Source organism: Schistocerca serialis, chromosome 4, assembly GCF_023864345.2.
Source record: "Schistocerca serialis cubense isolate TAMUIC-IGC-003099 chromosome 4, iqSchSeri2.2, whole genome shotgun sequence".
Classification (NCBI taxonomy): domain Eukaryota; kingdom Metazoa; phylum Arthropoda; class Insecta; order Orthoptera; family Acrididae; genus Schistocerca; species Schistocerca serialis.
In genome coordinates, this window is record NC_064641.1 from 283,926,244 (window position 1) to 283,953,753 (window position 27,510).

Below are 27,510 nucleotides of genomic sequence, written 5' to 3' on the forward strand. Positions count from 1 at the left end.
GTAAACTTCTTCATCCTGTACAAGCTTTTATCGATTTGAAAACAGTTTGAATCCAACGACAGTGAATAATACCACTAACAGCAATCAATGTCTTCTGAAAACGAGCATCTTATCATTATGTGGATCAACATGAAATCTCACATCAGCGTATGCAGTGATTCACAAAATCAGTACCTACTAAATTTTGTAGCCATTTAGGAGGTTTAGACTAGATTTGTATAAAAGGAGACTTTTGTAAATACAGTAAAACCAAACAACACAAGTGGTTATCTTTTACATGATAACTATAAACACCAATAGACGTTACCAGTTTGTAGTTGGCAGCCCTTAAAAGCCAGCTGATAGTTGACGTTACTGTAGCAACAAAAACCTACATCTACAGCTCATGTTAACTCAATTGTTGCTGCTAGAAATGAAAAAGGTGTAATTTCTGTAGATATGCATCACTGGCTAAATGTCTTGAAGAATAATAATGCTAACAAAGTACTCACATAACTAAATATATCTAATCTGTGTTAATAGTTAGCTACAAAGATTATGTAGTCTGCGAAATGGACAATCATGAAAATGAATTTGTACCTCGTATCCTTCCCGAAGAAAATGGGCCAATTGGGTTTTCTGATGCAGTAATTACAGCCAGGGTGGCAAGACAAGAAAGAGGTAACCTTTTTAAAAACATCAGTACCCATTGCAAAGAGGAACAAAATATATTCTGTGTCCAGAAGCGGAATCAGAACCTGGACCAAAACCTCAAGGATCTTGGGGACGTGACCAGTCAAATCAGTCAAATATTCTAGAACAAAAAAAAGGAGTGAAAACATTGTTTATGAACAATCATGAATCCATTCACATATTAGTATTTTAGAAGTAGAAAATCACACACTTTGTTTGACCACTATAAAATATAGGATCTCAGCAATCTGGTTTTGGGAGTTTGTGAAGTCAAAATGTTAGATTGCTCTAAGCCCATTCACGCCTTCAGAATCAAAATTTGTTTTAAAAGATGCCATAGTGTAGAATAAAAATACCAATATTCTTCCCAAAAAATTCTGAGCAAAGTAAGCTATTTTTTCTCAGTTTGGGGTCAATTCATTTGGTTTTAAATGTTTTGTACGCTGTAATGTGTTATATAGGTCTGAAGGGGTTAACCACTATATGTGCAATGTTAACTTAAAAGAGTCAGTATCATTTGACAAAGTACATTTTAAGGGTAATATATATGCCGAATTTATTTTTTATATTTGTCCAAGCTAAACAATGGTAATAAAGTGAAACTTTAAAACCCGTTATCTCAAAACATTTGTCTTTCATGAGCAATATTCAGCCAGTCATAACTCACTCAAATTTTGAGATAGAATTGTATTTTGTTACACATGGTTCAGATTTAATACTGAACGTAAAAATTACAATAGTGCATAATCCAAAATTTGCGACAAGAGGTCGCCTTTCGCTTTCCGTCTCATAAATACTGTGCTATTTGCTGTGCTGCAGCTGTTAGTATCTTTGTAACGAACAACGTTACAAGAAAGGCAGTTATGCTATGTTGGTCAATGTTTCCTTGGTCGCAGGTTCGAATCCTGCCTAGGGCATGGATGTTTGTGATGTCCTTAGGTTAGTTAGGTTTAAGTAGTTCTAAGTTCTAGGGGACTGATGACCACAGATGTTAAGTCCCATAGTGCTCAGAGCCATTTGAACCATTTTTTTGTTTCCTTGGTAGCTAAACAACAATTTGCTTCTAATTTCGCTTCTGGACGAAAAGTTAGTACATCTCACTCCGTTTAACTAAGCTGGAGGGATTTTATCAGCTGCATCTCTAATCTGTTATCCCAATTATGCTACGCCGTTGATCTTCACCTGGTACACTTCAGCCTTTATAAAACCACTCACAAAGAAACCTCTAGGAATAAGGTCTGGAAAGCAAGGGACCTGACATTTTTGGGAACTATGTCAAATCCACTACTGGGAAAAGTTCCATCTAAATAATTATGGACAACTAAGGCAAAAACAAATGAGTTCCTAATACCATCTTATACCAAAAAAAGAGTCCGTAGAAAGCAGCCCTAGCCACGCATTCATTTTGAGAATATCTCATTGCTTGCGGTGTTTACGGTTGGGATTCGGCATTTGTGTCCCTTCACATGCCTAAAGGTGTGCGATATTGCTTCATCACTGGGCAACACACGTGCCACGGTGTTCTCCGTTTTTCCAGCCTCTCGATCAGTACAATCCTTAGCCGTGGCCGTGGTACGTAAGTTTCTTCAGTGTGAAGGGTTTTCAAAATTGTGGATTGTGAATTACCTAGCTCCCCATTCAGTCTCCTGGTAGGTGCAGAGACTTTTCGTGCGATCGTATCACCAATATTACCTGTGCGTTTAAGTTGGTTAACAAATTTGATTGCCAACCTTGTGGGATTTGGCTTCCTAAATTTACGCAATTGTTCGTATGTCATTCGACGCAAACGGGAACAAACAACAGATGTTCCTTCTTTTGTGTGAAATTCTGTCATAGCAGCTGCAACAAAAATAAATTTAGGTATAATATTACCCACAAATGTACAGAGACTTCATGTTTATACATCAAATGTATTCGCATTCGCAGTTCCGAATGCGAACAACTATCAGCTGTATAAGGGAATGACGACAGTGAAAGTTTTCACCGGGCACGGACTCGAACCCGGATTTCCCGTTTTACGTGAGCGGTCGCCTTAACCGCTTTGGCTGTTCGTGTACGACTCACGACCAGACCCAAACTACCATATGTCGTCGTTCCTGCGTCATAATCTGTACTCGAACACACATTATGCAATTACAGCGAGGACATTTAGCTGAAAGTCGCTGCTCAATATTGACGGATAAATACGATAATTCAATGTCTGCGTTGTTAAGTAGTAAGGGGTAGGTTATAGAGATACCACAGGCTGCGAGAAGTAGTTGGGGCAGACAAAGGGTGTAACACATAAAATTTCTTCTCCTGGGGTGGTGGATGCGGTGGATGAGCAGCATGACCTCAAAAATATTTTAATCCACTCACAAATGTCAGCAACAGATTCATACATCGTGCCCTCTTCGACAGGTACAGGAATTAAATCCAGAATTTCCATTCATAACAAGTAACCAGGGAAAAAAGATAAATTTACATTCATAATATAGTACAAAGTTATTGATTCAAATATACCTTACAGAATTTAACCGCAATCAACATTAACTTGTATGCAAACCCAGTTATGTTGTTAGCATTACCATAAATTATTAATAACTATAAACTTACAAGTACAAAAAATATTTTATTTTCAAAAAATTTCTATCAAATTTTTCAAACTCTACAGCGTTTTGTTCGTCAAATGTCACTCATGACCAATTGCATCTGAAGATGGATAATGTAGGGCGAAACCGGTTATGACTGTCGCATAGAATATTGTGTCTGAAATAAAACGAAGTTCACAATACATCCATCACTGATATCCTACAACGGAAAGTTGTTTTTCCGTAAACCATTAGTTTCATGATACTGAACATATTTTTCACAAATTTATATTGTCATATCAACGCTATCCCATTAATACTTCTCGAAATTTTGTGAGTTCTCAAAGGAATAAATGTTATCCTGGCACATGCTTCAGGGCCCTACATATTTTCTTTAACTATGGGTAATACAAGTGTTTCCACGTTGTATGCAATATCCCACGTTTCTTTATTAATACTACAAGAAAATACTGTTGTTTCTTTATTTATGTTAATTCTATTTTTCTTATTGACTTTGATTACGATTATTGCTTATCTACTTTGTATCAAAATGATACTTCGACAATTAAAAGAGCCAGTTTTCAAAGTAACACCTGTGTGGCTTATCACTAGCTCAAATTCCAACTTTGTGATCTAGCTCCATGAGTGTTCGTAGACTAAAGTGAAATACTGAAGCAGGGTTTCTCGCGTTTCACGTATTCTAGTATATCTAGTTCCTGTGCGGAATAGTGAGGTGTGGCTTTGCAGTCAAGTGTTATGTTTACATATCTATTTATTGTGGATGAGTTTTGAACGCAAGGAAAGTTGGCGTCATTAATACTGGTGCATAATCTGCTCATCTAAAATAGTGTTAATGGCATTACATAGCTTGACTTTCCCATCGGTCAGGAGGATCACAGTCAAGACTATTACGTACCCTCATCGCTCATGTTGCTGCCAATAGATTTCAGTATTGATCTAGGACACAGCAAAATTTCTGTTGATTTTAAGGCACAGAAATACGAATGAATTGTACCACGGCATAATACTCATAAAACAAAATTCACCAAGGACAAAAGATTTATGTTATTCGGTAACGCTCCCTCCCTTTATTACTAAGAACCCATGTCTAAATTTACTTCGGCCGTTATTGATTCGATAAACATAGCGATTGCGGAAGCGACGGCGGGCTTCAGCAAAACAGCTTGAAGCAATCAACCCCATCACTTCCGTAAAGTCTCACTTTCCCTTCTGATACCAATTAGCTTCCCCAAACACATTAGGATCGTTAGGAAACTTAAATAACAGCCTATCTATAAGAAAGAGTAAGCCGTTAGCATTCTCTTGAAAAACTGAAACTCGTTATTATCTGCTTAAACTCACCAGGTATATTTACAATGCCGGCTGCTGTGTCCGAGCGGTTAGGGCGCTTCAGTCCGGAACCGCGCTGCTGCTACGGTCGCAGGTTCGAATCCTGCCTCGGGCATGGATGTGCGTGCTGTACTTAGGTTAGTTAGGTTTAAATAGTTCTGAGTCTAGGGGACTGATGACCTCAGATGTTAAGTCCCATAGGACTTAGAGCCATTTGAACCATCATTTACAGTGGAACAATTACTTAATGTCGCATACTACATTCTAGAAATACACTCACAGCTCCCACTATAAAAGCAAACGACGTCATCAGTGTTGGGCTAACGTTCATAAATGCTTCAGCTTAACATAAATCTGTGGCTTTCGATTACAATTAACACTGGATGCGTGTTAGTTTGAACATCTTTCCAACGTGTGGACAGTGTACATTCAGCGTCCGTGGAATCCCGTTTCCAGTGGCAACAGGGCACTTCTACTTTAGCGGTTGACTCAGTTGACTAGAGTTGCTTCATAACGATAGAAAAAAGCCAAAGTGCTCTATCATTTATCAATTCCAATTAATGAACATAACATTAAAATTGAACACAGTATTTGAAAAAGAAAACAAAAGGATGATCTGTTTATTATGTTCCGAAGGCACATCGCAAAGCTGCTGTTGAGGCCCAGGGGTGGTGTGGCGCAGAGATCAATATTTCAAAAACTGGAAACCGCTAAATGTACAAAGAAGTGGAACAAATCTTTATTACTACGTGTCGGCCTTGGAAGAGAATTATTGTGTTTTATTTAACCTTTCTTTTTTTGCTTTTAAGTCGTTGATTATTATTATTGTTATTGTTACTATTATTATTATTGTTATTATTATCATTCAACTTCAGTTTAAGTTAACTTCGTATTCAATGTTTCTCTTCGTAGAAACTGTGGAAAGAAACCTGAAATTAATTACTGCCGTAACGATTGTCTCAAAGATCTCTTTGATAAGCTGGAAAATTGTTAATAATTACTCAGCCGCCTGGAAAAGTAAAATGATTTTTTACTTTCACTTGAGAGCTTTCGGAAATTGCCAGAGTGTAATGCAGTTCACAAATGAAACGTGAATCTCCGTCTGGTAGTGTAGGAAATTCACAGCAAATTATTGATGATTTAATTAACTTCTCGATGTATTGGCCGCGTATGTAGATTCGACAGGGAGCATCGAACAATTATTGTCCGAAAGCTCGTAGAGCCACAATTGTATGTAAGTCACTTTAAATGAATAGAAAGTATCATTTACGTTTTGACGTAAAACTTTGTGTTTATGTAATTATGAAACTCTTTTGCAATTAGAACACTCTGAATCTGACATGTTATTATCGTACATTATCAAACAAAATTCGACAGACTTTAATGGCTGCCTTTACAACAAGCCTAATTACTCCACGAGGCCAAATCTATAAACATGCTTTATTTTTCACGCGAGACTGGATAGAACTGGATAGAACTGTATTTAATACAATCGTTGCACTTACTTAGCATAAAACGATGCTCTCCACAGAAAAGCACACCGGAATATGTGCTGCGTACTCGCAGAACATTTACAGCAATTCTATATCAGTCAAGGATTTCGCTGAGCAATGTAATGTCGACGCGTAAAATCGTAAGCAATTCTCTCTCAATACCAAATAAACACGAATACATGTAAATATATGTTACAAAACATCTCGTCACTTAAACTGTAATGGAACGAAAGAATATTGTATGATTGTTTTATAATTTTACCAAGGTATTAATAGTGCAAATAATTCTGATTTTTGCTTTACCTTCAATGGCATCTCAAGAATTCCTCTTACGGTATATTTTCGCTGTAAATCGAGATTTCCTTACATTCCACACTTTCTGTACTTTACACAACTAATTTTCGAACGGTATTGAGTCCCATCATTTACCCTTACTGGGATGACATTTGTTTAAATGTTTACCTATAAATACATTTGCAGTTTTTACAATAAACAGTTCGTTTTCGTCAAAATAGTGTTCTAACGGTAGATCATTCACTATTGGTTCAACATTTTCGGCCTCATAAAATACGAAAAATTGTCTCACGCCTCAAACCAGACTGGCACACGATAATTGTTTTGAAATTACTGTTCTTGAACGTAACTTTATTTTTACTTTTCATGCAATAAGTCAAGCAAAGTAATGTGAGTGTCACACTCGAGGTGATATTAGACACTTCAGTACTACAGTGACATCGGATACCACATTGATTTCTAACACATCAGTTATATCTGATACTTTATTTCTAATACTTTATTTTTACCGGAGATGCTTTTCCATGTATTTAAGGATGACAGCCGCCAACCCCTGGTTTTTTTTTTTTTTCATTCTACAGGATTGCTGCGACTGGTCACAACTTCTTCTCCTCTCTCCTGTGGCAACCTCTTCATGTAGAATAACACATTTCTCACTTATTTGTTGAATACATTCCAAAGTCTGTCTCGTCTCTATCTTCCACTACATTTTTTTCCTTATATGTACCACGAGCACCTTGAAGTTATTCGCTGATGTAGGAACACGTATTCTCTCGTCCTCACCCTCCTATTGCCCACATTTGCATTTCCTTACAGATTCTGCGGATAATCACCTCTTTTCTTACCACTCCATCCAATTTTCAGTATCCTTCCATACCACCCCATCTCAGACGTCTCAGTCTTTTTTTCCGGTGGTCCGAAGTCCACAACACAATTCCATACAATGCTATAATGCAAACGTACATACTCAAAAGTTTTTCCTCAAATTATGGTAAATGTTTGCTCCTGGAAGATATCTTTTGCCCAGGAATTCCCTCTCTGTCTGTGTTGTCAGTTTCTTATATCCTTCTTGCTTCGTCCGTCGTGAGTACTTTTGTTTCCAAGTTAACAACACCTCTCATATTCCATTACTGGTGATTCCAAATTTCTAAGTTAAATTTATTTCTAAACTTCTTTCTGCTACTCTTCATTACTTTCGTATTTCTTCTATTTTTCCTGAATCAATAATTTTTGCTCATTTGAGTGTTCAATGGGTCCTGTAATTCTTCCCCATTTTCAGTTAGGATGAGAATGTAATCATCAAATCTAATCACTTCACCCTTAATTCTAGTCTCACTCATGAAGCTTTCTTTCATTTGCGTCATTGTTTCCTCGATTAACATAGTTAACCACAACGGAGAAACACTACATTCGTCTCTTACACGCTTTTCAGTCCGATTCCTTGGCTATTGTTCTTCCAATTTGACGTCGTAAGCTGGTAGATGGTCGCCGGAGAAGGTGGTCGGATGCAGCGAGCAAGTGGAGCAGACCTGGTTTTTTTCAGTTGTTTTTATGTTGTTATCATCTTCCTTCCGAAGTGTTTTGATGAAACTCTCCCCGCTAACCTGTCCTGTGCAAGGCTTTTCATATCTACATAACTACGGCATCCTACATCCACTTTAACTTCCTTACTGTATTCAAGCGTTGGTGTCCGCGTACAATTTTTAACCTCCACATTTTCCTGCAACACCAAATTCACGATTCCTTGATGCCAAAGGACATGTGCTATTGACGTATGCCTTCTTTCAGTCAATCTGTAACATCAATTTCTTTTTCTCCGAATTAGATTTAATACTTTCTCATTATCTATTCGATCTACCCATCTTTTTTGCTATTGCTCGTTTGCATTTAAAATCCTCTCTACTTCTGCTATCATCAGTTATTTTGCTGATGAAATAGCAAAACGCATCATCTACTTGAAGTATTTCATTTCTTAATCTAATTGTCTTATAATCTCCTGATGTTATTTGACTACACTCCTGTACGCTTGTTTTACTTCAGTCAATGTTCATGTCATAAGATCTTTTGAAGGCATTATTCATTCCGTTCAACTGTTGTTCCAAGTGTTTTGACTTCTATTGCAGTCATAAACACGTAGCGAACGTAGTCTAACATATACAGTAGTGACACTCAGTGCTGTGAAAGCTGTTACCGTCTGAAAGATGGAACGACACTACCGCTCCTATTGGGAAAAAAGCCAGGTGTAAGATTAATATTCTTTTTTAATTTTATTTTTTACTTGATTAACGGAACAGATGTTATGTTTTTGTGTTCCACGCGTTAGTAAATGATCAAGAGCGTGAATGCTCGTAAAATAAATGTAAAAGCAGCCAAATCTCACTGAGTCAGTGTTATCAGCTACAATACTTCGAACATGCATATAATTGCAACCTACTCTGCTGAAAGTAAGAGAATAGAAACATTCATTTGATGTATGAAAAGCACATATTTCTGTTGTTTTCCGTTCTTGTCATGAACGGTACTTTCCTTGACACTTAACAATTGTTTATGGAATGTAATGATTTTCACATTCACATTCCTCACACCAGTTTCTAATAAAGAAATATTTTTGTTAATGTAACTGCTTTTGCTTTAAAAGTGTGTGAGTCGAAGATTCTTGCCGTTTGTGGCTCAAATGTATCAACAATTGTGAAACTGGTTTTTTCTGTGTTGAGAAACGTTCGTATTGCTTTTGACGTTTTATTGTCACGTTTGTGTGGCTTTCCCTTCGGCTACAGTTGTGGTGGTTTATCTGGTATGTTAAAAAATGCAGGCATTTCATTCCATACAAACATTCTAGATTCCACATTCACTGATTTCACTGGAAGTTTGGTGAAGAAAACTTCACGTTATTGAGCAGACGTCTTTTTGCAAAAGGTGAAGTCTTCTCCTGTTTAGTAGTCACTTTTTTCTTCGTAAAAGGAACCGCCGCTCTACATTAAATATCTATGCGTTAGAAGAGAAACGCAAACAAGATGCCCTATAATGCACCGTTCCGTGACGTCTTAACAGATGTCCTACCATCCTGTCTCTTCTTGTTGTCAGTGTTTACCTTACGTTCCTTTCCTCGCCGGTTCTCATTGCATGCCTTACCAGTCCATCAAATTTTCAACATTTTTCTGAAGCACCACATCTCAAATGCTTGGATTCTCTTCTGTTCCGGTTTACTCATAGTCCAAGTTTCGCTACCATACAATGCTGTGTTCCAAACGTACATCCTCAGAAATTTCTTCGACACAATGAGGACGATGTTTGATAATAGTAGACTTCTCTTGGCCAGGAATGCCCTTTTTGTCAGTGATAGTTTGCTTTTATGTCCTCCTTACTCCATCCGTCGTGTGCTGTTTTGCTGCCTAGGTAGCAGAATTCCCTAACTTCATTCACCTCGTCATTGCCAATCCTGATAAGTTTCTCATTTCTGCTACTTCTCATTGCTTTCGTCTTTCTTCGACATACTCTCAATCTACATGCTGTACTCATTAGACTGTTCACTCCATTCAGCAGATCCTGTGATTCATCTTCACATTGTCATCAGCGGATCATGTCACTGACATCTCTCTTCTTCAATTTTGTCCGCCTGCTTAGCTGGGTGGTAACGTGCTCCCTCGCAAGCAAGCGGGCCCGGGTTCGATTCCCGGCAGGGTTGGAGATTATCTCCGCTTTGGGAGTCGTGTGCTGTGTTGTCCTCATCATCATTTCATTCTCATAACCGTCGCGCAAGTCGCCCAGTGTGGCGTCGACTGAAATAAGACTTGCACTTGGCGGCCGAACTTCCCCGGAAGGGGCCTGCCGGCCAACGATGCTATACGCTCATTTCATTTTTTCTTCAATTTTAATTCCACTCCTGAGCCTTTCCTTTATTTCCGCCATTGCTTCTTTGATGCATAGATTGAACAATAGGGGTCTTACACCCTGTTTAAAGACTTAGGTCTTTCACTGCTCTATCAAATGCTTCTCGCACTATCATGCTTCTATTTCATCTTCACTTACGTCCTCTTCTCCTTTATAATATTGCCTTCCTTGTGTAGAAAAGTAATATACTACATATCATACGTCGTACTTTGCTATATTTTGTGTAGGCGGCCAATTCTTCATTGATACCGTACAAAATCTGTATCCCTATACCACTCTAGAATTAGAAACACGTGGGAAAGCTGTGAATTTTTCCCTCCATGCACTTTAATTTTCTTAGCAAATGTCATTGTTTCCATTACTGTTTGCTCAACCTACAGAATGAATAACATCGGTGACAGGCAAAACCCTGTCCCATGGCCTTCTCAAGTACTGCTTCCTTTTCGACTGTTTTGCTGCCTATGGCCACAGTTGCCAGGTCAGTTTGTGCACGCACTATTTGGGAAGTTCGCCCTGCATTACCAGACCTGAGGTGCCTGCCTGCCTCGCAGAACATCATCGCGTACGAGTACCTGCCGGCGTTCATGGGGGAGGCGCTGCCGCCGTACGAGGGCTACAAGCCGGACGTCCACCCAGGCGTCAGCCACGTCTTCCAGAGCGCCGCCTTCCGCTTCGGCCACACGCTCATCCCGCCGGGCATCTACCGGCGCGACGCCGCCTGCCGCTACCGCTCCACGTCGATGGGCCACCGCGCCATCCGCCTCTGCTCCACCTGGTGGGACTCCAATGTGAGTACAACCGACCAGGCGATCTGGCCTGCGCTCTAGGAACGGCGCCACACAAATCTAAAATAAAAAATTCATATCTGTCTGTTTATTTGTTCGTCTTTTGTGCGTTCCTGTACCATTCATCCGATTCCTATGAAACTTCGGTGATAGTATACTCTTTGAGGGACATCCAAAGTTGCCAATGTTTGTGGTGACGCATAAATCCACACCAGTTATATACGGGGCAAAAGAAACGAGCTGGAGGCATAATTACAGGAACCAGTAGCTGTATGTTACAAGTATTGACCGTGGCTGTTGAGACTCTTGTCCCACTGTGACACAAGGCGGTGAATGGCTGTCTCATAAAATTCCCACGGCTGCAATGTTAGCCAGTTCCGTACGTCGTCCGAGGTGAATTGTTTGCCCCTCAGAGCCTTTTTGAGGGGATCAAAAATGGCGTAATCACAGGCAGATAGGTCCGGACTGTATAGAGGGTGGCCGAGAACCTCCCACTTGTATTTCTGCACTCTTTTTGGCCGTATGAGGCCTTGCATTGTCACGGAGCAGAATGGGTTGGGTTGTTTGGGGGAGGAGACCAAACAGCGAGGTCATCGGTCTCATCGGATTGGGAAGGACGGGGAAGGAAATCGACCGTGCCCTTTCAAAGGAACCACCCCGGCATTTGCCTAAAGCGATTTAGGGAAGTCACGGAAAACCTAAATCAGGATGGCCGGATGCGGGAGCAGAATGATCACATGGGTGAGATTGCCTGGTCGTTTTGATTTGATCGCTTGGCGAAGGGTAATCAAGGTTTCCGAGTGATGCTGGGCATTCACTGTTGTCCCGTGCTGCAGGAAGTGAATCAGAAGGGGGCCATCTTGGTGAAAGAAGAACGTCAGCATTACCTTTCCTGCACCCGTGTGGATGGCCTTGGTTTTTTCTGGTGGTGGTGGCCCTGGATGCTTCCACTGGAGACTTTGTAGTTTTGATCCCGGTTCGAAGTGATGACACCATGAGTCATCTCCAGCCACCACTCGTGCCACAAACGCATTCCCTTCCCGATCATAGCGCTGCAGATGAGCAAGACAGTGGGCCATTCGACATGCTTTCTGGTTTGGTTGAAGACTGTGGAGCACCCACTGGGCACACACTTTGTGCATGTGCAATCGTTCCTTCATGATGGTGTGAACACTTCCGACCCTCAATCCGACCACGGCGGCTATGGCTTTCCCTGTCACTCGGCGGTCCTGGGTAATGAGTGCATCCACCAGCTGGACGATGTCATCGGTAATGCAGTGTGGTGCTCCACATCATCAGCTAACGACACCCGTCCTTCCCTGAGGTGTTTGTTCCACGCCTTGACCCTTGCAAGGGACATGCAGTGTTCGCCGTACACTTGTGACATTCGTCGATGAATGTCCTTTCCTCTTACACCTTCCGCTGTCAGAAAACGAACAACACCTCTTTGCTCTTCTTTTGACGCCTCCATGTCACTGTTTGCAATGCCGCAGGCAGCACTTGACGATTAATGCATACTGCTGCTAGCTCTGTATAGTCACGTGACGTGCACGTGTGCCCTCTAGCGACGGGCTGTGAACTTCCACGCTCTGGTCGGAACCACACCTCGTTACACACGCCTTCATGTTACCCCCCTGTTATCGGTTTGCGCATTCCAGACTCCGGTTCGTTTCTTTTTGAACGCCCCTTATACTTGACAAACCCTTAATTTGTATAAAACATGGACCATGATTACGTAGATTACCTTATACGTTGTGTTACACTGTCCGCATCCATGGACTTGTACTCTCAATATGACACACTCTGTATATTTGACATACCTTCCAGTATGATATTTAATTTGTGGTGTGTCGGTTTGGCCACCTTTATATTCTGCACTATGCTTTTATTATTTTTATTCCTTGAAAATTTCATCATACATTTTTAATATTTTTGTTTCTTGATAACTGCTTTATATATTACACGTTTTACCTTTATTTTTTGCTCTATACCATGCCTAGCTCAGTTAATACCTTTCATACAGTAATATGGATTTAGCGCTCTTAGTAGCGGATGGCGTTTGGGAGAAAACGTGGGGATATGGCCATGTTGTTAGCTATGATTCGTTCGGTTCTCGCTTCCGCCTTCGGTAATAGTTCTGGTGGTGGACACTCTATAATGTATATGTGTATTAAAGCTTTCCATTGCCGTTCGCGCGGCAGTCCGTTGACCGGACTTGCGGCGAGCTGGGGTCTTAATAGTAGGCTACTTTTGAGATTCAAAACTTGGGATTCTGAGGGATTTGTGCCTTCATTTTACTTTAAGCCTGTGCCACATGTATGTCCGTTTGCAGTTGGTTCGTAGATCACATTACCCTGGCAATAAGTGTTTACACTGACAAGCCAAAACATTATGACCACATGTTCAATAGCTCGTTGGGCCTTCCATGTAACGCAATATATCAACGATTCTGCGCATCATCTATTCTACAGTTGGTTGGTAGATTTGTGGAGCTATGTGGCACCAAGTGTAAAACACTCCCGTAAACAACTGGCCGCTGATTTCTGTACGTGGTGATGCCACTCGAGAGCGACCCATACGGAAATCATCGGATTTACGTCAGGCGAATTTGGTGGCCGAAATATTAACACAATTTCCGTATTATGCTAAGGGAACCACTGTAGGACGATCCTGGCCTCGATACAGATACAACTGCTGAAAGATGACATCGTCGTCAGGGAAGACATCAAGTATAAAGGGATGCAGGTAGTTCGTAGCTGACTTAGTGGCTTCGATTACTACCGGAGCAGGAGAATGTCTCCCATAGAGTAATAATGCTCCCACCAGCCTGCGTCCGTGGCGCGCTGCACGTTTCAAGCCGCCGTTCACTTTGATGGAGGAGACGACAGCGTTTGTGGAGACGACCAACGACCTAGTGTGGCAAAAATGTTATTCACCTGAAGAGCTGATTCGTTTTCATTGATCAGCGGTCGAATCCCGATGGTCCCGTGCCCAGTGCAATCATAACTGACGACGTCGTTGGATCAACAAATGAACGCGTGGGGGTGGTCTGCTGCGGAGCTCCATGGTCAGCACTTTACGATGAAAGGTGAGCTCCGAAACACTTAGGCGTGCACCAGTACCGCACTCTTTCGCTAGAGAGATCTACTCTGCTTTACACAGCAGACAAGCCTTCAAACCCCACGCTCTGTGAAGCCTCGTGGATATCTAGCGCCTAGTGGTAATTTCATTGCCTTCTACCACTTTCCGTAGATGCCCACGAGAGTAGCACGTGAACATTCGACCAGCTTCACCGTTTCCGAGGTACTCGTTCACAGGCTCTGCGTAATAATAATCCCGCCCTTCGGCAGAGTTGCTTATCTCGCTGGGTTTCTCAATTTGCAGCGCATATCTTCGCTATTGTAATCCCCTATCCCTCTCTGCTCGGCTTACGTACTTTTCTTTCTGCGTAAGCACCACCTGGCGGCATCTAATCTTGTAGTGGGCAGTGGGCATAATTTTTTGGCTTCCCAGTTTGTTTCCTGATTCTTTCATGGTTTCTTCGGTTAGGCCCCGTTTACGCGCTGTGGTGCTGCTTGACTCAAAGAATCTTCACATGCCTCACCCGCACGAGATCTCGCATGCTACTTCACAAATTTGCTGGATTTCGTACATGACTGGGACGATTCTCTCTTACACAATCAAGATATGACCGGTCGTTCACATTTTGTGGAACTCTGATTTTCATTAATTTTTTACAGTATCCCTCTTAGTTTCCTTGTTTTTTGAAGCGCCTGAAGATGGGATTTACATCCTGAAACCCGGGTCGTATGTACGATTTTATCCAAACAAAGGATTTTTCACTTAAAACTGGAGCAGATTTATTCATGATGAAAAACTTTTATGAGTTGTGCGTATGCCTGCGAGGGTTCCTCTGGGGGAAAGAACCACCTACCCTCATAGGCATGGGGCTGAAGATGGGGAACATAGATGCTTCATTCAGGAACGCTTCCATCAATTTTAATCGAATATTGTATACATATTATTTGTACAATTATTTGTACAAAAATATTCTAGAAATAATACACCACACGTAGCGGTAGGGGTGAGTTTGTGATGATGTCACATGTAAAAATATTCGATAACCACCGATTTTATTATCAAAGCCATAGTTTTCAGTGTCACTAGACTTATTGGTGGCAGTCGCGATGACGTTTCAGCTCTAGAGTAGGGGTAGGGGGACTGGGTGTAAGGATAGTGACATATCAACATATCCCTATTAGATTCTCTGCCAAAACTGGCACACTTACCACCGGTTGTCTGTAAAAAGTTACTGTGGCAGATATCCTAGAACGCCTATTACTAAGGGCTTGGGAAGATAAGGGATGACATAAAAGCATAGCTCATGAAAGCCTGGAGCAATGGGAGCCAAACTGACTCGTTATTTGTATAGAAATTCTGGGAGTAAGATACCTGTAGTACCGCTAGAGTTGGGTGTGAGGATGAAAAGGGGTAACGTGTAGAAAGACCGAAAACGAACTGTCGGTATTTTTTTCCATCTATCCGTAGAACTGGAATAATTTAAAAATATAAAGCGCCATCTGTCTCTTATTGGCGTTGTTCAGTGCCTCAACCACATCATGAGAACGGCACTGCAGTGAGCCAATGATTTTGCCAGCCTGTATCGCGGCTAAAGATTATGCCACACGGCCCAGCACTCTCTGGAGTCGCTCGACGTATCAGACAGTTGCCAGCAACAGTCATTTTTTTCGAAACTACGACGAGTTACTGGCAGAATTAAAAGTTTCCTCGGAACTCAGAGGAAACTACAGCTAGGAATTCGCTAGAGATACAGATGAAATAAGTTAGATCTTTGTAGTGTCTAGGAAGCCTGCATACTCGGTTCACTAGACAAACTATCAAACAAGACGTATTAATGAGTTTTATTACAACAAGAAAATTACAATACATAACTTTGGCAATTACACAGATGTGTCGAAAGCAAAGGGCGACATGCAAAATAATCAGTCATCTTAATTATAAACAATCACAAGTCTGTGCTACATAGAGAGTAAAGGCGAAATAACTAGAGTTGACGCTGGTGTCGAAGTCGCTAATTTTGAAGCTGCTATTGAACTGGGCCGTCACTAGTCGGTCGCTGCGCTTTTGTCCTCTCCACATAGGGGCTGCTGCTGTCGCGTTGTCGTCCTGGAGGAAGGTCCGGTCAGCGGGCTATTGGCCGACTTCTTCTCACAGCCTTCTCTTCCCTGTCGTTCCCGTCTGGCGTGCCAGCGCTTGACTTTACGCCGTAAGAATGTTTGTGAAATATTTATATACATGAGAAATACAGGGTGAATCACCTAAAACTTGGGCCACATTTCGACTGATGTGCTGTTTTCATAGAATGAACTGGTAGTCAGGAGCTCGTGTCGTTAGCCAATAAACAGATTGCAATACTGTTTTTTCACAAACATACACCTTTTTGAATGAAAGAACGCCTGCTGACACTAACAAACTAAAAGTAGGTTCAATAAGAATGTCAGTGGAGTTTGTTGCAGGACTAAAATGCGATCGTTTACGAAGTATCGTATTTTGGAAAGTTTCAACGCCGACACTTATTTGTGCCAATCAGTCTGCGCAGATTCTAGGTACGACGTTATGTTTGCTTGCCGTTTGCTTGTGTGTTTCTTGAGTGCACTGCTGCTTGCTAGTCAGTTAGCGTGTGACAGTCCGAGTAGTAGATCATGAGTGGACGATCGGATTTACCAAGGCAGAAGAAGCCGACATGCCCATGGTGTATGGAGAGTGCAGGAAGAATGTAGTTTGTTCTCGTACGGTGTATGCGGCGAGATATCCCAATAGACGTCAACCATCTCGGAAATTACGTGAAAGTGATAGTGTAGCACATAGACAACGTAACAGAGGGAAGCAAATGACGACAGAAGAGGGGAGATTAATGTTCTAGCTGCCATTGCAGCCGGTCCGCACGTTCAGTCCCGCGCAATCACACGAGGTAGTGGCATGAGTCGGGCAAGTGTCCTACGCATTCTCCATCGATAGGGCAGAGTGACTCAGTATCACTCACTGTGCGGTGAAGAGGCTTCGTGGTTTGTAACGCTTAGTAGTAGTAGTAGTAATTTGTATTATTAATAATAATATTTGAAAACGTACTGATTATTTCGCAGGAACAGAATGATGCCGATATCCAGCTGAAATGCGATTAATAAGCATATTATGTACAGATAAAACATCACAATTAAACATGAAATAATTCTCTCAGAATTACTGTAGTCACAAGAGCGGAATTTTCAATTGCTTTAAGTTCTGAAACAGTTACTTATATTAAGTGAAATACTATTGGAAAGCAAATTGATGTATGGAAGTTAATGGATTGTCAGTTTTATAGTTTACCACAGACTACTATTTAGGCCAGGTTTCTGACAACAGCTATAAATCTTTATACTCGCCTTAATTACCTGATATTAAAATGCTCAACAAACAACCGACACTCCATCTTTGTTTGGAATGCACTGTGAAAATAAATTACTGTCTGTGAGCTACCTAGCACCATGCATGCTTCCCGACCTCAGCCACAGCTTCCAGGAACAGAATCGACTGTCGACTGCGCTCTGAGACACTTTATAGAGAGCATGCCATTACGATATCAAGCACACGTGGTAGCTAGAAGTAACCACACATCCTATTAACTGTTGTGTTTTTTTTTTGTTTTTAGTACGGTGGAGCAAATAAAAGTGGCCCTGAAAACAGAGGTCCAGGGTAAAAAGAAACACAGCAGAGGAAAGGAAATTCGGTATTAACCTGACTCTAGCACATGTTGAAAGTGACCACCAATCATCTCTTGGCACTTCTGGGCCCTGGTCAACAAGTTGCTCAAGGTTCAAAAAATGGTTCAAATGGCTCTGAGCACTATGGGACTTAACTACTGGGGCCATCAGTCCCCTAGAACTTAGAACTACTTAAACCTAACCAACCTAACGACATCACACACATCTATGCCCGAGGCAGGATTCGAACCTGCGACCGTAGCGATCGCGCGGTTCCACACTGTAGCGCCAGGAACCGCTCGGCCACTCCGGCCGGCTGCTCAAGGCGGATCGAATTTGGGCAGCCGGAATTTCTGCAGTCACATCCGGAATGTTCTGTCAACAAGTTGCTGAAGGCGGATCGAATTTGGACAGCTGGAATTGCTGCAGTCACATCCGAAATGTTCTGCTGCAGTTCTTGAATACTATGAGGGTTGTTGCAATACGATACACCTTAGCCCTGAGGGCTCACCACACAAATTAATCGCACACTGACACTTCAAAAGACCTGAGTGACCAGATAGGGCCGCGACCTGACTGACCTATGCTAACAACTCCGTGAGGCGTGAGATTATGTAAATATGCTCCAAGATTAGGCCGGCTGTATAGGCAGTTGCTCCATCCTGTTAGATTTAACTGCTGCAGGCCTTTTCCTCCTCCGTTAACGCTGCCACAAATTCACGTTCAATCGTATCCACTCGTTCGGGCCATTATTATTTGCCCCAACCTGTATTTGCATTGCCCTAATACGAGCATTTATACCTCCAACATGTTAACATGGTGAAATATCTGTGCGGGCCTGATCCCTCTTTGTATTCATTTGACTACATTGCATACCTCAACGAGAACACTGCGCACTGTTTCCGAATATTTGACGAGGGCAGTTATTTGCTGTGACATTTTGTATACTCCGTACCCATTTGCCTAACACCATCTAATATCAGCCAGTCTGAAGATGCGTGAATCAGGCGAAAAGCATCATTGGTAAATGAGTAATAATTACAGCACTACTACCAAGACTATTTGCTTCTTCATTATATATTACTGGTGGCAGTACCATCCGAGATAAGAGCAGGAAAAAGTTTAATCTCCTTCTCTTTTGGCCGGCCGCGGTGGTCGTGCGGTTCTAGGCACTGCAGTCCGGAACCGCGGGACTGCTACGGTCGCAGGTTCGAATCCTGCCTCGGGCATGGATGTGTGTGATGTCCTTAGGTTAGTTAGGTTTAAGTAGTTCTAAGTTCTGGGGGACTGATGACCTAAGATGTTAAGTCCCATAGCGCTCAGACCCATTTGAACCTTTTTTTTCCTTCTCTTTTCTTTTTCTGTCCATTCTCCCTACCCTCTCTCTGTCTTTCTCCTCCTCCATAGCTCTGTCTATGCCCTCCTTTCCCTTCTCTGTCTGTCCATCTCGTTGTTCCCCCTTCTCTCTCCATGTTATCACTCCCACCCTAATAGGAAGTTGCTGGTCGTCACCCCCTCAGCATTTCTTTCCAGATAGTAAGTAATGTGTGTAACAAGTTTGGCTGAAATTAATCCAGGGACTTAAGAGGATCTTTTACTCGTAGCTTTAGCCGCTTACTGACATGTCTCATATATCTTTCATTCGATATTTAATGTATTTCACATATATTTCACCTGTATCTGTAGCAAATTTGAGCATGCAGTTTCATTTTTACTCATCTGAATGTTTATGCCGTCATATTTTCTGAACTATGTGTCGTACAATAACATAATTTTGTAGATAAATTCAGCGGCATGTGTGGATGTTACCTGCGAAGCTTTCTGCGAATAGAGTTAGTAGCAATGAATAATAAATTAAAACGTCGCGGTAGTTTTACTGTACAAACAGCGAAAATGTAGTTAGTGATAAACTTTTTTCCTTTTCATATTTTCGAAAACATTTTCGGAAAACAGCCCTCACTTTTACAATTGTACTGAAAAACCAGTCTAGATCGCAGAAATCACATTTACTCTTGACCGGAAGCAGTCCGAAGGTGGACCATCTTCACACCGTACTCCAAGGTTAATGCGTGGAGACAGATCGATGGAGCAGGAACTGCCGAAGACTCTGGAGACTTCTGGGTGGATCCGTCTCCACAGATCCGTCTCCACACATTAACTATGGAGTACGGTCTCGAGGTGGTCCGTATTTGGACTGCAACCGGTCACGAATAAAAGAGATTTCTGCGATCTACACTGCTTTTTATTCTTTAAGTATTTCTTTTCCTTTTACCATTTTGTGAAGTTGTCAGCGAGAAAAAGATTCGTAAAGGATTAAATTCTGTGTAACATTTCTTGTAAGTCACTAAGTGCTCTCATTCTGAAATACTGTATAGCTAAAGTGTGGTATTAGCACGTCGTAGGCTACACTCGTTTTTACCCCCACCCCTCTGATAGGTAGGTGGCTCTTACCCCGACAACGATTCTTTCCAGACGTAAGTGATGTATGTGTCACGCAAGGCTGAAATCGGTCTAGCGGTTTACGAGGAAATTTGGAACATCTATCGATACATTTTTGTAATATGTATGGACACGAAATACGATCTCTCAGACTGTCTGCGTCAACTATGAGGTTACGTATTCTAGGGTTCCAGTTTGTCCACAGATGTTTGCGTCGTTGCTTGTCATGTTAAATGTGTTACTTGCAGAACGCTGTTCGACAAAGAAGCGAGGACTGAAAAGTGAGTGTTTTTGCCGCAGGACGTGCTGTCGAACAGCTCGCTGGAGGAGCTGCTGCTGGGGATGGCGTCGCAGATCGCGGAGCGTGAGGACACGGTGCTGTGCTCCGACGTGCGGGACAAGCTGTTCGGCCCCATGGAGTTCTCCAGGAGGGACCTGGGCGCGCTCAACATCATGCGCGGCCGCGACAACGGCCTGCCCGACTACAACACCGTCAGGTCAGCTGCACAACACGCGCCTGCCGCCTAAACAGTCTCAGTTTCTAAGACATTCTTCCGATTTCACATGAGTGCGACTCTTACAGGAATGTGCACTGCGTCACAAGAAAAGCGAAGCACTCATAAAGGGAGGAGGAAACGAAATGAAGCTCCCCGGTTTGAGAGGGCATGTGATGTTATTTCAATAATTAAAAAATCTAGTGAAATTTCTAAATAATTTGGCAGCGTGAGCTCAGTTATCAGTATGACTTATACCTCTTCTGGTCTGGATAAGCGAAGCAGCTTAGAAGACTCAAGAAAGGCAAGGCTTCCGGTCCAGACTGTATGTCAGTCACGTTCATTTCACAGTATGCTGATACGATAGCTCCATAGTTAGCAATCGTATACAACCGCTACTCGGAGAAGGTTCCGTACCCAAAGACTTCACAAGCGACTTCTAATTAAACTGTGTGCTTATGTAGTATCGTCTCAGTTGTGTGACTGGATCCCTGATTTCCTGTGAGAAAGGTCGCCGCGCCGAGCGGTCTAAGGCGCTGCAGTCATGGACTGTGCGGCTGGTCCCGGCGGAGGTTCGAGTCCTCCCTCGGGCATGGGTGTGTGTGTTTGTCCTTAGGATAATTTAGGTTAAGTAGTGTGTAAGCTTAGGGACTGATTACCTTAGCAGTTAAGTCCCATAAGATTTCACACACATTTGAACATTTTTTGAGAAAGGTCACACTTCGTAACAACTGACGGAAAGTCGTCGAGTAAAACAGAAGCAGTACCTGGAGCTCCCCAAGGAGGTTTTATGCACCCTATGTTGTGCCTGATCTACTTAAACGATTTAGAAGACAGTCTGAGCAGCCCTCTTACATTGTTTGCAGATGATACTATCATTTACTGTCATGTAAAGTCATCGGCTGATCAAAAACGAACTGAAAGATTATTTGGACCATATATCCCTATGATGGAAAAAGTGGTAATTGACTCTAAATCATGAAAAGCGTGAAGTCATATACATGACCACTAAAATGAATCTGCTGAATTTCAGTTACACGATAAATCACACAAATCTAAAGGCTGCAAACTCAGCTAAATACTTAGAGATTACAATAACAATTAACTTTAATTGGAACTATCACGCAGATAACGGTGTAGGGAAATCAAAACCAAAGACTGCGATTTACCGGCAGAACACTTGGAAAATGCAACTGGTCTGCCAAAGAGACTGCTTACACTACACTTGTCCGCCCTCTTCTGGAGCAGTGTGGGATCCGCAACAAATAGGACTGATGAGAGACATTGAAAAAGTTCAAAGATGGGCAGCTTGTTTTGTATTATGTCAAAATAAGAGAGTGCACGGATATGATACACGTACTGGGGTGGCAGTCATAAAAACAAAGGAGTTTCTGGCTGCAGCAGGACCTTCTCATGAAATGTCAGCCACCAGCTTTCTCCTCATTGTGTGAAAATATTTTGTTGGCGCCCACATATACAGAGAGAAATGATCATCATAATAAAATAACAGAAATCAGAGCTCGCACGGAAAGAAGTACGTGTTCGTTTTTTCTTCACGTTGTTCGAGAATGGAACGGTAGGAAAGTAGCTTACAGGTGGTTCGATGAGCCCTCTGCCAGTTATATATTGTGAACTGCAGAGTAATCATGTAGATGTAGATGTAGATGTAGATACACCCACTGATTCCATTGGGAAGGATGCCATAATGATGCTGCACCCCTTATTGAGGCAAGCTCGCCGAGAAATGGAACAGGCCCATTTTAATGGAAGACGCCACTGGGATTAAGGATATACGAAATGACCGTATGATGTATATTGAGTATCCCCTCTCGACATGCAAATCGCCCCACTATGTTTCACAAGTATGGAATGATGCACGTGCAGGGAAACAGAATGGATGATTGGGCTTGACAGAGAAACCGTCGCTGTAGATCTCGTATTAAATTAATAAACAAGAAAGTATCGTAGGGGACAGCTGGCTACTGGAATAAACAGGAATTCAGAACCATTATAATTTATTGACAAGTTAATCGAATAAATGACGAAAACAAGCAAACAAATTCTTTCTCTTATAAGAAATTAGTGTGGAACTTATGTTCATGGAAATAATCACGTTGAACTGTTAGGATGAGCGGTGTAGCTCATGAGGGCATTCAGATGACTTTGGTAACATACTTCAAGCAAGGTCTAATTGAACGTAAAAGTGGAATCGTTCTTGTGATGTAGATTGCATACATTCGATAAGCATGCATGAAAACCCAACAATAAAAGGTCAAATGCAAAGCGTGACCTATTAAAATTAAGTAATATCAAATGGTGCCTATTCCCTTGCGAGACTTATGCGTAAACTTAAACGCAGCCGAGGTAATGGACTGCTAAGTAATGCTTCGCATCAATTTCGACCGTTTGCTCTCTTTCCTCCCCAAGTGTCTCCGAAGACGTCTGCGTTCCAAACGTCTCCGAAAAAGGCTCCGCCCATTTTGTATCTAAAAATCTGTGTTCTGCTACTTCAGCCCTTACGACGCGACGCCACCAAAACTGCATGTAAGCAAGTCTAAATGAATATCTCTAACTCTCTTCTAATTCTAGTCTCAAAAAGGCACGCTCACGATGCGAAAAAGACTGATCGTTTTCGGGAAGTTGTGAGCTCCAACGAATGGTAAGCCACCATTCCCATAGTTTGCGAACACCGACCAACCGTAACTCAGCCTTCTTTCCCGCCGATATTCCATGAAGACTCTGTTTCTAATAGTGGCACCAGGCGGCGGCAAGCTACAAGGCATATTCTAACGGTGAAGTTTTTCTCTTCCCAAGTTACGAAGCAATCTTCATCTTGCCAAGGTGCCTGGCGTCACACGGTTTCCACGGCCTGGTGTCCGAGAACAGCCGCCAACTATGCGTGTGGTCACTGGCACTTTGGAGACGCTATATACGAGTAGAAAATATCGCGGCCTCGTTAATATTCTGGAGACGACAGGTGGACCGCGCCAGCCCAAGCGTCGCCAGTTCAGGAAAACGTCAATCCGCTCAAAGAAGCCGCCAACCTACCTGAATGACGGTGGCGGAATCACCAGCGGCCCTAGCCGATACAATGACTAGGGGCGACCGGTTCCCCTTGTGCCCCTTCCTAACGGCATCCCTTAGCCTCCACTCTGCTTTTCTTCCCTCTAACTACGCAGAGAATCAGTATAACAAGGTTTATTAAAATTAGGAATGGGAAATCTCAGCAATCATCTCTCCTCAGTCAAACCCTCCATTTCGCATGTATTACACTCTCAAAAACGAAATCCAACTATCGTGTTACTAACTAAGTATATATGCTTAATCAGAACGAAGCGCGAGGCTGGCTACAGCCTAATGCGTTTGACGTTGATCTAGCGGTCTTGCTGGTGACGTGAGTCCCTCAACATCACACAAACAGTTCATAGAAAAGATACGTATCACCTGTGGACGCGTTGTCCTGTTGAAAAATGGCACCACGATGGTGTCTGCCAATGGAGCTGGTTGAGCATATCGATAACGCTCTCCCGCCGACGAAACGATACGGTGACGAAACGTTTTGCTCTTTGTTCGATCTTCTCTATCGCTTCTATCACTCCTACCTGGTAAGGACTCAAGAGAGAGTCGAACAAGCGCCCTATAAGTGCCGGCCGGGCTTCCCGAGCGGTTCTAGGCGCTACAGTCTGGAGCCGCGCGAACGCTACGGTCGCAGGTTCGAATCCTGCCTCGGGCATGGGTGTGTGTCATGTCCTTAGGTTAGTTAGGTTTAAGTAGTTCTAAGTTCTAGGGGACTGGTGACCTCAGAAGTTAAGTCCCATAGTGCTCAGAGCCATTTGAACCAACCCTATAATCCACTTCCTTCGTGGAGAGTTACATTCTCTTAAGACTCTTCCTATGAATCACAGTCTGGCATCCGATTTTCCCACTTTTCGTTTTATGTGATCATTACACTCAAAGTCGCTCTGGTTAGTTACCCCTGCATCTTTTACAGTAGATACTGTTTCCAGCAGTTTCTCTTCATCAGTAGTGTAGTTGTACGACAGTAGATTTCTTTTTCTATTTATGCACACTACGTTACATTTGTTTTACGTTCACGGTCAACTGGCACCGCCTGCACCATTCATTCACAATGGGCACTAAAGACCTTACTGTCGTGTGCCCTCAGAATCTTATCACATACGATTCAGTAATCCTCTGCAGGTCATTCTGCAAGTCAGTACTGTATTCTGGCCTTGCTATTTTGTTATAGACGACCGCGTCATCTGTGAACTTTCTTAAATAGCATCCGGCGCTTTTTACTAGACGATTTACACACATTGTAAACAGTAGCGCTCCTGCCACATTTCCTTGAGGTATTCTGGACATTGCCTTAACGTTTATGTCGATTTTGTTTCATTCAGTGCGACGAGTTACATCTGCTCGGAAGTCTTGAATCCAGTCACCAATCTAGTCCGACACTCGGTAAGCTCGTATGTTTTTCACTAAACGGCAGTGCGGAATGGCGTCAAGTGCCTTCCTGGAGTCAAGGAATACGGCATCGACCTGAGCGCCGTTGTGTACAGCGTTATGGATATCATGAGCTGAGTTACCCAAGATCTCTGTTTGCAGAACCCATGTTGATTTTTAAGGAGGAGATTTTCGTTCTCCCAAAACGTTATAATTCCAGTCTGCGCTAAAAACCACGAACTGTCATTACTTTACCGATCAAAACACGTTCATGTCGGCCTACGTCAAGCAACAGACTATCGCCCAATAGTAACGTTTACGAAACTTGAGTCGACAATTCAATGTTTTATTCGCACAATCACAGCAGCCAAAATTCGTATCTCTGACAAATTCATCGCAACCCAGAAGAAGAATAACAAGAGACTGACTTCTAAACCAAGCTCTAGACATGGACCCGCACCAGGAGAACAACTTCGTGCTCTGTATGACCAGGAATAATAAAAGAAGTAAAAATATGTCAGTAAAGAAAATAATTTCTCAATAATTAATTCAGAAAACGTAAGCAAAATTGAAACGGATGCTACACTAGCTCTCAAACAAGCGATAATCTTGAAACTTCTTGGCAGATTAAAACTGTGTGCCGGGCCGAGATTCAAACTCGGGACGTTTGCCTTTCGCGGGCAAGTGCTCTACCGACTGAGCTACCCAAGCTCGACTCACGCCCCGTCCTCGCAGCTTTAATTCCGCCAGTACCTCGTCTCCTACCTTCAGTTGGTAGAACACTTGCCCGCGAAAGGCAAAGGTCCCGAGTTCGAGTCTCGGTCCGGCACACAGTTTTAATCTGCCAGGAAGTTTCATATCAGCGCACACTCCGCTGTATAGTGAAAATTTCATTCTAGAAGCGATAATGTTTTCTTTTTACCTTTAAAATTTTTGGATGTTTAAATTAATTGTGTATCGAAGCAATACACTAGCTGTGTGGAAAGTGACGATTTATTGCAAAAAAATTAAAAAAGAACAAAAAAACCACAAATTCTGACACAGTAGCTGAGAAACAGCGTGCAAAATTGAAAACTTTGAATCAACAAAGTCTATAACATTATGACTGACGTTTTCTGTTTTGTATCTTTTTGCTCAACATCATCAAATAATGGCGCTTTTAGAGGTCCGTGTATTCTGATTTAAAGTGTACCTTGCAGGCATCATATACATGAAATCATTCGTTTCGCCGTCTCTGTTCTGCTGTGGTCGCCACGCTGCTCCGGTCACCCAATGCTCAGCCCCCCCCTCCCCCCTCCCACTATAACTGCAACCTAAGGTTACACAACCCATACAGTTTTATCACTATATGATGCCTACATTAAGGAACTTCCTGGCAGATTAAAACTGAGTGCCGGACCGAGACTCGAACTCGGGACCTTTGCCTTTCGCGGGCAAGTGCTCTACCAAGTGAACTACCCAAGCACGACTCACGCCCCGTCCACGCAGGTACTGGCGGAAGCAAAGCTGTGAGGACGGGGCGTGAGTCGTGCTTGGGTAGCTCACTCGGTAGAGCACTTGCCCGCGAAAGGCAAAGGTCCCGAGTTCGAGTCTCGGTCCGGCACTCAGTTTTAATCTGCCAGGAAGTTTCACATCAGCGCACACTCCGCTGCAGAGTGAAAATCTCATTGTGATGCCTAGATTAATTCTGCGACTGAAACGCAAGCGGACGCCGTGAGACGAGTTCTTGTGCCGCAGGTCGTACTTCAGGCTGCCCCGCATCAAGGAGTGGTCGCACATCAACCGGAAGCTGTTCGCGGCGCGGCCGGACCTGCTGCGCAGACTCGCCTCGGTGTACAACAACCGGCTGGACAACGTGGACCTCTACATCGGAGGCATGCTGGAGTCGGACGACGGGCCGGGCGAACTGTTCCGCGCCATCATCAGGGAGCAGTTCACCCGCATCCGTGATGCCGACCGCTTCTGGTTCGAAAACGTCGAGAACGGGTTCGTACCTGGCACAAATCGCCTATTTCATACTCCATCACGCCACTAATGACTACTACTCTTCACATGTCTCACTGGGGCCCCCTAGCGTTAACCTGGTGTTTGTGCCTCTGACACGGGTCTGGATGGGGCCGAATTTACTGCATATGATCTCTGCCACGACGTTGTACTTTACTCATTTAAGACCATAATGTTGGCATTCTCCGGATTATGTCCTCGGCAGTGACATAATCAAGGACAAGTGAACAGTGGTTTGAGTCTGGCTGTTGCTAAATTCGTTGGTAGGAAGGTATCTTGGACCCTCCTCGCCATCCAAATTTCTTTCA

At 42.8% G+C, this 27,510-nt stretch overlaps 1 protein-coding gene across 1 annotated transcript in view; it reads left to right on the plus strand.

Moving 5' to 3' along the window:
* The window catches only part of LOC126474174 (dual oxidase), a 547,064-nt gene that overhangs the window by 416,263 nt on the left and 103,291 nt on the right, over positions 1 to 27,510 (plus strand). The window contains exons 7-9 of the mRNA XM_050101634.1: positions 10,822 to 11,058; positions 20,559 to 20,755; positions 26,936 to 27,184. Coding sequence (XP_049957591.1) covers positions 10,822 to 11,058; positions 20,559 to 20,755; positions 26,936 to 27,184 — 683 coding nt within the window. The remainder of the gene's footprint in view (positions 1 to 10,821; positions 11,059 to 20,558; positions 20,756 to 26,935; positions 27,185 to 27,510) is intronic.